At 50.7% G+C, this 10,936-nt stretch overlaps 1 protein-coding gene across 1 annotated transcript; it reads left to right on the forward strand.

The window, feature by feature from the left end:
• Window positions 1-2,679: 2,679 nt before the first annotated feature.
• Window positions 2,680-7,245, forward strand: LOC126529060 (uncharacterized). The gene is made up of 2 exons (XM_050176659.2): window positions 2,680-4,594; window positions 6,076-7,245. The coding sequence occupies exons 1-2, from the start codon at window positions 2,715-2,717 to the stop codon at window positions 6,380-6,382; spliced, it is 2,187 nt and encodes a 728-aa protein (XP_050032616.1). The 5' UTR covers window positions 2,680-2,714; the 3' UTR covers window positions 6,383-7,245.
• Window positions 7,246-10,936: the final 3,691 nt, after the last annotated feature.

Below are 10,936 nucleotides of genomic sequence, written 5' to 3' on the forward strand. Positions count from 1 at the left end.
CCGCGCGCATTATGGGAAATGTAGTTCAAGGAACAGGCTGCGGCTTCTAAGCCTGGCTGTTCCAAGTAGAGCATGCCCTTTTTTCGATCAAGTGTAGTCTATAATGTATCTACAATTGTGCATCGCGTATTCCTCTATACATCTTTCGAGAAAGCTCTTTCGAGAAAGCTGCCTGCGGCTAAACAATGCGCTAATCCGTTCTGGAAAACGCAAGTAAACGGAGAGCGTTTTTACAGTCAAGCTATCTAGGACTAGGATCTGGAAAAACGTGTCCGGGATGCTGTCAAAAACATCATGTGGGCCGATCCTGCTGATAGTGCAGAGAGGGTCCAAGATCAATGGCGCATACCCCTGGGGGCTCGGAGACCTGTAAAGCGCCATTGAACTACCCTTGCCACACGTGGGACTCAAAGAGATCCCAGGCACAAAAGCATGAACACATGTTTTTAATGGTGATGATGATGATGACCTTCATGTGTTGGGCGCATGCCCACTCGCCGCACAAACGCGCTAGTGCCTCGGGTCACGCGTTCGTCGTCGTAGTCTTCTTTCACAGCTGGTTCCGTTGTGTGAAAAAGCATCATAATCAGCTATGACTCGGGCGTCGTCGTCTTCCCCAGCTGGCTCCGTTGCCGCTCGTCATTCCAGCGTAGAATTTCGCTTACGTCGTCGTAATGGGGAGGCCGCGTTTACGGGGGTATGAGCCATTGCTTAAGGGGGTATGATCCATTCGTTGTCGTACGTCACGGACCCATTAGGTGGTACAAGAATGTGAGTGCGTACCTATATCGCCACGATGACCACAGATTAGGACACTCAATATGTAGGTACCTTTGTGCAGTATTCTGAGTCACCTCTGTGTCGTGCGTTAAACAGCTTCGCTGGTCATCCACCTTCATAGAGTGGAATGGCGGCAGATCTTTTTTTTTTTCATTACATACATTAGTGTAATGGAGCGCAGGCAAAGGCTCAAGTCAGCGAGTGGGGGAATAAAAAGGATTTTCAAGAACTCCTGCGGCTGCCGACGTTCAAGAGGGTGGAAACTCGCACTGTATGAGTATCTTGCCACACCGTGGTCTTGTTCTTACGTAACCACTTCCCCCTCCTTACCTCACGAGCACTCTTAAATCTTGGTATTTTTTTTTACCATGGTCTCTTCGCAACGACGCATTTTTGATGACCGATCGATTTTAAAGAGAACTGCAAGTTTAATGCGTCCGTCGGCAGCCATTTGATGTCGGGGGGAGGGGGGAGTGGAGTACATCGCTGTCACGTCAGACAGATACCCACATTGCCTTCGCGACGTTATCCTCCATGTAACGGTGACAGATTGACACTTACGTCAGTGCCAAACGGGGATGGCAAGCAATATTTGTGGAATGAATGCATCTTTCGAAGTACACGTGGTCACAGATGCACGCCGAACAGGTTATATTTGTGGAGATATTCCGTTTGATGAATCCACCGTATGCTCGAGGTAAAGAATAAGAGTTAATTATTATTGTTATTGCTGTTGTGAATTCGTTTTTGTGTTGTTTGAATCTTACTAGTTATTGAAGCAGAAACACATCAATCGTGGAAAATGGGAAATATTAGTAGGACAACCGTTTTGGGCCGCAGAGGTAGTTATATATATGGCTCCGCAAACATTTCTGTGGCTGTATCCTGCTGCCGATGCTCCAAGTGAGAGTAGATGAGCCCTACATAAATTCAGCCCGTGATTGCGAAGAGGTACGTCCAACCATCGTGTTTGCTGAGCGGAAAACCGCCGACACGATAGAAAAAAAAGCGATGATGCTGATGATGCCTAGAACCAAAGTTCGCTCGCTTCACTTCGTCTTTGTCTTCGGTCAAACGAGCAACGTGATCCGCCCATACTTTACTAATCTGTCGTCGCTTTTAACGTGTCATGTAAATAAGTTTGGCGGTCAGAGGAATTTCCTCAGTCACGCTCACAATACAACTCTTTATTTTCTCGCTTTTCTGAATCACAAGTTTAAAAATTCATCATAGGGCAGAATATAGCTGGGCGACGCGGCAAGAGGGCTCATCGAAAAGAATAAGACGAAGAAGACGAATAATTCCTAGCACGTGTGTGGTCTGCCATTCCAAGTGGTTGCAATTACCGACGCCCTTTTTTTTCGTACTGAGGAAGGTAAGAGCCACTGTATCGATCTTACGTTCTTAATGCAACAGGAGCAACATTGGTTTGAAATTCCCGGAATAACAGCGCCTGTCAAGACGTTACAACCAATTGCTCGATAGCGCGAACTTAGCTTTCTACCCGTCACAGTGCCATAAGAACAGTTGAGCAAAAGGAGGAAAGGGAGTTATAGTAAAGTGCAGTTTGCGTTCAACTAAGCGTTCCACTCACATAGATACAAGCGTGCTTACTGCTAGCAGGCCAGAACGCTCTTTGTCAGGCTGAGCTCAGTGCCTTCCATGGAGCAATTCCACACTTTCGCCTTCCTTCTGTGCCTCGATGTCAACAAAACTACAAAGCTGGGGGGAACTGCAGTCACGTAATGCTTACGTAACGCTCTCCAGGAGAGCCAGCTATGATAGAACAATTAACGTTGTATTGTGACTTGCCATCCACGAGCGCATGTCGGGCTGCATCCATCGCACCAGCTATAGCAAATGTATACCCACTTGTTTATTTTGTTGCCACACTAAATTGACGAAGCTTGACGCTCTTTCTCAACGTAGCTAAGATGGTGGACACCGTTGGAGGTGCAAGAAAGGCACTGCGACCAAACAGGGTGATGCCGAACTTGCGCGGCGTTCGCCTGGCCGACCTGGAAGGAATGAGGGGCGTAGTCACCGGCTCAACCATCGACTACAGGTCGCCTTGTACGGCGGGCGAGCACCGGACATGCCGCATCGTCTGCCAACTGTCCGTCTGGAACGACGTTCTCTCGGACGCGAACTTGGAACTGCGCAAGGATCCAGGCCGAGCAGGGTTCCTCTCTCTGGTGACCCTCGAACAGACTTACCCGTCCGCCGTCGAAGACCGCAAGCTGCACCGATGCGCCACGCTAGTTTACTGGCTGCTCAAGACGCACCGCTGCGTCGCCAGCGTGGACGTCAACTTGCGCAGTCTCGGCGCGCACTACGCGCTTGTCTTCGCGGCACTTCGAGGGAACCCGTCCATCAAGCACCTGAAGCTCGGCCTGTGGACTTACTGGAGCGATCACCAGGAGCCCCGCGCCATCGCCTCCTGCCTGGAGAACATCGAAGAGCTCGAGTGCCGCCTCTTTCCCGACTGGCCGTCGCAAATTCTCTCTGCGCTGACGATCCTCCTGAGGAACGCGACGTCCTGCTCGCTGAACTCAATCAAGATTCCCAAGTTACCTCAGCTGAACCACGAGGCCGGCGCGTTGTTGGAGGTGCTGGTGACGAACAAAGCGCTGAAGAAGCTGTCGATGCGCGGCTCCGACCTGACCACAGCTTGGATCAACCACCGCCACAAGTTTCGGAGGCACCTGGTCAACACTGGCTCATTAACAGCGCTGAGCGTCTCGGACCTGGTCGAAATGCCCAAGGACGTCTTCAAGTGGCTTCTCGAATGTCTGCGGGAGAACCGGACGCTAACGCACGTCGCTCTGCAACGCATCGTCGTCGACGAAGACAGCGCGACTGTCGTGGCGAAGATTCTCGCCGAGAATGGCGTACTGCGCTGCTTCAACATGTTAGAAATGCGAGCGGATTCCGCAGCCCGGCGGGTAGACTTCTTCGACAGCTGGCTGCCGGCGCTCGCCGATAACGAGACGTTGGAGGAATTCACGCTGCCCCTGAGCGCCTGGAATCAGCAGCTGTGGAAGCGGTTCTTCGGTACGCTACCGACGAGGAGGGTCACGAGAAAAATCACGATCGAAATCGCCCAGGACGACTACCATTCCATGCCTACGGTGTACGGAGTCCTCGAAGAAACGCCGGGAGTGGGACGCTTGGTCTTTTTCAAGCGCCTGAACCCGCTGAGTAGCTCCGACACGATGTGGAACGAGCCGTCTCAGTGTCACGCGTGGTTGTTCCACAACACTCGAGAAGTCTTCTCGGCGATTCTGCGGCAGCTGCCGTCGCTCAGTCACGTGACGTGCGCACAGTTTCGCATATCCGCCGACCTCCTCGATCAAGCCACGTCCGCGTCCATCTCGTCCTACGTCCGAACGACCCGCACTCTGAAGAGGCTCTGTCTCGCCTGCTTCTCCCTCGAAACCGGCGCCGACAATGCGGTGGGTTTTTGGAGCGACGTTATCGAGTCGCTCGCCGCTAATACGAGCTTGACGACGGTGGCGTTGAAGCCCAGGTACATTACGGAAAGCGCCATTCAGAGTCTGGCGAACGTGCTCAAGTCGAGTCACTACATCCACACGGTGCAGATAGACTTCGAGGAAAGCGCGGACGCTGACGCCTTCGTGCGGGCTTTGTCTGCCGGATTGGCGGAAACGTACGTGCTGCTCGGCATCATCTTGAGCGGCTACTGCGACAGCCGAGTTCCGAGAGAGTGGTTCACCGTGCGTGACACTGCTCGCAGGAACTCCTGCTTGGTGGCGCTAGCTGCCGAATTCGTGAGCGGCCATCGACGCGACAGGTACGTGAAACGTACGTGGGACGCGGGAATAGCTCCTTTTAGAGTGGGGCTGTTAGAACGTCCCCGGGTTTTTCTTGACGTTAGCAGCTTCGCCGAGCGGAGGGAGAGAGTGCTGAGAGAGAGTGAAAGCAGAGTATAAAAATAGCATCGCGTGACGCGGCGAGGGTGGGTGGAGCCTAGCGGGGTAGAAGGAGCGGTGTCCACCCGAGCGTGGAACGCGGCCCGGATGCGTGCCTTCTCCGGCGGTGCGCGAGGCAGGGGGTCAGGCGAGGGAGGAGCGGCGTTCTCCGGCAGCTACTACACTCAGTTTCAATCAAACATCAGGGGGGGGGGGGGTATTCTGTAAGAGTCTACCTAGTGGACTGTCCATTTCGGCCGCTGCTGATTGCCTAGGGCCGCTCGTCTCCTCCGCGCTCGCACAACTGCATCCAATCATCAACGGCCGAAATGGAGAATCCACTAGGTCGACTCTTACAGAATACACCCCACCAGGTGCAATGCTCTGGAAGGTACGCACGAAGTTCGGTGACGAAAATGTATCACTACACGCGTTCCGTTCATGCCTCGCTGCACGCCAAAGGCCTATGCTCACGTGAGCGTGCACATGAGGCTGCCATGGGGTTGGCAATAAAAAAAAACCCGAAAAGATACGCAGTTAAAGACAAATTGATCTAGAACAAAGCATTAGATAACCGTATACCACAGTGTGTTTTTTTCGAAGTATTAAAACGTTTTTTTTTCAACGCTGAGCCACTTTAAAGAACAGTTTCGCACAATTACAATCAAGAACGTCAAGTTATTTCTCAGTGGCCACGTGGCCACTGCAAGAAGCGTCTATAGCCTCCACAGCACTGCACCTGATGTCTCAAACGGAGTAGAGTGTGCTTTGCCCGGCCAACGCCACCTACGTTCGCCCGGCACTCCGTACAGAGTGGAGACAACCGCGGCGTCTACAGCGGTGTTGGCCACGCGAATCGCGGGTGCCGTAGGGACGCGTTGCCGGGGCTCGTGTGTCTTATGTTTGGTTGGGCACTACTTTACTGGCCTTCGCCCAGTTCCGCTCGTCTCTGGTGTTTGCGATAGCACAGCCACACATAATTTTCTTTACAAATCTAAAAAAACCGTTGGGGTGGGATAAAATGGTAGTTTTCCCAGAAGCACGTTGCACCACGCATCGCCTTTGCTATTATGTCGGCGGGAAGGTTATCGCACGTTGCAATCGTTATCATACGTTGCACATATTTTTGATAAGTTAGTGGAACACTTATCCATTAGGAATAGTTAGGAATAAAGAAAAGAACGTAATAGGCAGTTCGCCGCTTTGATTTAGCGTGCTAGGAGACTTCTGAAATGGCTAGGCTTCGCCACCACCACCACCACCTCTACTACTACTACTACTACTACTACTACTACTACTACTACTACTACTACTACTACTACTACTACTACTACTACCACTACTACGCGTGCAATTCCTGCAGGTACTGCGCCGGAGCCCTGGAACGCGTGCACAGCCACCCCGCTCTACTCGGACAGGTCGCCCAGCTGTCGTCCGTCGGCGAGGTCGACGCAGCCGCCTTGGTGCGCGAGGCCCTCGAGAGCATCCAGGGCATCCACGCGTTCATGAGGCTCGCCGGTGTGGTCAAGGAGCGGGTGCAGTGCCGCCCCGGCACGGAAGCCGGCGGCGCACAGCTGGACGGCCTCGACGACAACTGCTGGAGGCTCGTGAGGCGATACCTGAGGCTGGAGGACGTCGCGGACTCCGCGCCGTTGCCGTCGAGTTCGTAGGCTATCGCTCAAAGCCCAGCGGCGAGCGTCCGAGCTGGCAGCCCGACCGGACGCGTATATTCTATTGGCTAACAGCTCTCTCGCCTCTTCGTGTTTTTGTTTCTTCGTTTCTAATGAGAGGTAGACGCTTTGATCGACATTTACGACTGTTACGTGTGTCGCGTACGGAGAACGCCTCGGCTAATGAAGGCCTGTAGTCTCCGAATGTAGGAAACCCTTTAAATATGACACCCAAGGGGCACGCAATCAGCAATCCGCCCCATTTCAAAGGAGATGCCAAGCAACCGCCATCATCATCATCGCTGTGGAGAGCACGCGAGGAATTGCGGGTCTGTGTGACAGACGCGGGAGCCTGCAGCATCTCGCAGCTGCCAGAAGACAGCCGTGCCTGGCATGGGTGTCTCGTGCAACCGGTGTGAGACTTTCTGAACAAAGCGGTACGGACCCTGCGGTGCGAAAGCGTTTGTCAAAAAAAAAAAAAAAAAAGAGAAAGAACGAGCACCGAATGAAATAGCCTCCGCTATTCGATTCGTACTTGATTCGGGAATTCCGCATTTAAATCTGCCGAATATTCGTCTAGGGTAAGATCACGGATGTCGCATGGTTAACACCTGTTGTGTAAGCATGTCTCATCTTGGTTAGCCTATAAATTTGTTCTCTCGGTTTAGGAAACAAGACGCGATCTATTTTTTGTTGAGTCTCACCATGTTTGCATTTCATCTAAACTAGTCGCTGTGCTTTAGTATTGTCCTTAGCTATTTCGACAAGCACGACATTCTGCTGCTGCACCTGGGACGTTCTGTTCCATTTTTTTTTACTTTTTGCATTACTGTCATTACAACCGTGCTACAGATGTGATCGTACTTCGCTTTGTTTCTCATTTACAAGGTTCTCAGTTCACCTGACATCTAAGTGTTATCGCCATTACATGTATCGCATAATGTTAGGACGCCTTTCATCTCAGAACAGACTCCTCAACTCTTTTCAGTTCCCTCTTTTTCTTTCCTTACTTTTGAGAAATTGGGAATATTCTATTCGATATTCAAAGGCCGGTTTTTTCAAACATTCGCACTTGGTCTTACTCAATGATATTGCTATTAGAAGTCCTATTTCTGTACTTTCGCCCGTAGACGCTATGCCTGACAGGAAAAAGACACGCCAGAAACAGGAAGCGCAAAAAAAATTCCGCGGCGATTACGATACTCATTAATACGAAATTTGAGCGCAGGTGTATACGTGTTTTTATTTCGCGATACACTGGCTGGAGCGGACAATGTCTTGCGCGGCACGTCGTAAACAGAGCAATGTGTGGCGCGACTGCCTCACTAATAGTGAGACTGCGAGAGGCGGTGCGTGGGGGACTCGAGGGCGCAATTGACAGCAGACAGACGGCCACTCATGCAGCGCTTCGTTTCCGTATGGACGGCGCGCGCAATTCTGGCGCCAACTCGTGGCCATCGTCGCCGCGAAGCCCGCCTTGTTAGGCACTACGCTTCGACTGGTACGTGGGCACTTCTAGCTTGTCCGTGGAGCAGGCGGCATTCCCTGTTTTACTTGTTCGTCGTCTGCTACAATCAACCTCAAGACGCACGCACGCGTGATGGCAGCTGTATTAACAACAGACATGCAGTCAGAAGGCAGCGAAGCACCAGCCGCTTCATGCGCATGCGCGCCATCTTGCAATAGATTGTAGTCGGCAACGCAAAAGTGGATGCAGGAACTGAACCCGATGAATGGTGAAACTTCGCCTTCGCAATTTCTGCCTGCTCTTTCGAACGTCATGGGTCGATGTACAAATGGGCACCACAAAATGGGTAAAGATGCTGTGTGTGTCAAAAAGTAATGTATTATATGCGACGAAAATATGTCACATGCGTATGCCGCAAACTGTTAATGCCAGACTGGCCATAATCTAGGGGATCATTATTTTTTTCTTATCTTGCATAACGGCCGCAACCTTCTTCAGCACTTTCCTCCTCTCCTCCCATTATCCTGTACTTTGTCATGCGGAGTCATGCCGAGGCTTGACTGTGGTCGTTTACATTACCAAGGAACATTCTTTTTTCTTCCATTTATTTTCATCCAACAACGAAAGGCCGTTTTTTACGATGGTCTGATATATCTTCCTTTTATGTCTCGCAGACGCAGGCTAACAACACAACGAGTGTTCTAATAACTTCGCTTTTAGCAACTTTAGTATCCGCTAGGACATTGCAAGACTTAAAGATCCGACGCGACATTCGTCCCAGCGTAATTGCTCGTTTTAGTTTAAATAAAAATTTTTTCGGAATGTCGTCTGCTGATTACGCTGGAACGTGCACGGCCGGTTCGTGAGTAGTCGATGGCAGCCTGCCTCCCAACGTTCCAAACGGTTGCTTGATGCAAAGCCGGGAAGGACCACAACTTAACAGGTAATCTTTGGCACATCCGCATTCTCTCAGTACCCGCACGTCAGGATCGACGTCAGCTGACGGATGACCCCAAGTTGGCGCGAAAGCGGTTTTAAGAGCTGCACGTACCGTTGCACGTATACGCAATGACCCAAGTTGGTCTTTACTTAGACAGCTAGACAGTAAGCTAGATAGCCGGAAAGAAAACTGGTCTGACGATCGAAATAACGTTATTTGCGTTGAACGCTTAAGGAGTTAGGCCCTGCATCCGTCTGTAGACATTCTATGCAATTCTAAAGTTTTTTTTCTCTTCTGTTGGTATCTAAATAATCGCTTTAGTGGGACTTGTTGACCGTGCATGAAACAGCTTGAAGAACGAGAGACTATACAGATTGCTAATGCAAGAACCTTGCGCTTGGCGTTGTTTCTTTACGTTCTTTAGTGTGTGCTTGGCATGTTCCATTATAAACCTAAAGGGACTGACTACTGGCCCCAATGTGTTGTGATACGTTGATGGAAATGACCATGATTTATAGATATATAATTCAGCATGGTGTTCGCGCTTTAAATAGGAATTATAATATTAAATTGGCAAGGAAAGCTTCAAAAACGAATCGGTGGCCAGGCCTGGCAATGAAATTTTGGTACTTCGGGTGTATTCTATGACATTCGTGTACGTAAGTCGACTCTCATTAAGTACAGCAGAATTATTTGTTAGAATGGAAGGTGTTATATTTTATTAGACAGTGGCGCTTTATTCTAAGCTTTGGAAATCGAAAGCGCACGCATGGCTACGGCAACACACTCAACTGCGTGACACGTGAAAAAGCGTCGCGTCGTTCTCGATCCAAATGGCTTCGGTTAGGAGTGCTTAACCACCAAAGCAATCGGACGGAAAACCACGAAAACACGTAGCTATTATCGCAGATATACTTTTAACACTTCGGAAAACACGAATCGCAGGAACATCGAGTTGATAAACAAAATACTTTCTCACGGCTACGGCCGCCCCTGTCGTCTGCCACTAACTAATCTGCTTCTCTCTCTTTTGAGCATGCCACCAGTGAATGGCTACATCTTCACGGCAGATCGCAAAATCCTGATAAACATCATCGACCCTTCCAGACCGGAAAGATTATCGAGCAGCGAAGCTGTGTTAGTTACACCGAGTGTTGCACCCTGCAAGTCAAACTTCTCAAGCAGTCTACGCTGTAAATATTTTCTTTCACCATTCTTTCACCTCATTTTCGCTCCTGCAGTAGGCAGATTCTTTCTCAGGAGCATGCGCTACTCGTGGTGTTCCCATAGTTGTAGCTTCGGTGAAATGTGCGGATGCATTATTATTCAGAGCTCCATATTTTGGGCGCAAGGCCCACCACTACCCCCGGAGATGCGGGGTGCTGCAATCATTTTGACGATTGGTTGGATTGGTTTGACGATTGACGTGGCTGCCGGCACTTTTTGCGCCAGCAACAAGTTCCGTTCCAGGCAAAGAACAGACGTCACAAGCAAAGAGCAGACGTCACAAGCAAAGAGCAGACGTCACAAGCAAAGAGCAGACGTCACAAGCAAAGAACAGACGTCACAAGCAAAGAACAGACGTCACAAGCAAAGAACAGACGTCACATGCAAAGAACAGACGTCACATGCAAAGAACAGACGTCGCGACCATGCACGGCGAGCAGCGCGGCGTCGAACTCAAAAGGACGCGAACGCGGTCGCGGACGCTGATTTGATCTCGATCGTGCAACGGCGCTCTTCTTTGCCTGTTTAGCAATATGCGCTTTCCCTGTGGCACACCAGGCGTCGCACCATCGATTTCAACGTATATATCTGCGTTTGCAAGTTGACATAGGCGGCCTTACGCTCCCGGCACCGCTGAGTCCGCTACCTTGTATTCTAGTACACTGTAGCTTGGTGCTAGTAACAAAGAAGTTTCGACGCAGTCTATAATTTCTGCACCCCAATAGCATCCGAATAGCTTTCGCCATACCGTCCTCTTCCGCTTTCCACTCCACTCCGACGCCGAAGGACGACGCCGACGCAGACGCTCGCCGCAGGATGGGGCGTCTAAGAGCTGCGCTCTAAGGGAACTTCAGCAGTCAACCTTTGGCAGGACGGTAAGGTGTATGCAGTAGGAAGTGTTTCGCTGGCTCACTCGTAA

The sequence above is a fragment of the Dermacentor andersoni genome, chromosome 8 (genome assembly GCF_023375885.2).
Source record: "Dermacentor andersoni chromosome 8, qqDerAnde1_hic_scaffold, whole genome shotgun sequence".
Taxonomy (NCBI): domain Eukaryota; kingdom Metazoa; phylum Arthropoda; class Arachnida; order Ixodida; family Ixodidae; genus Dermacentor; species Dermacentor andersoni.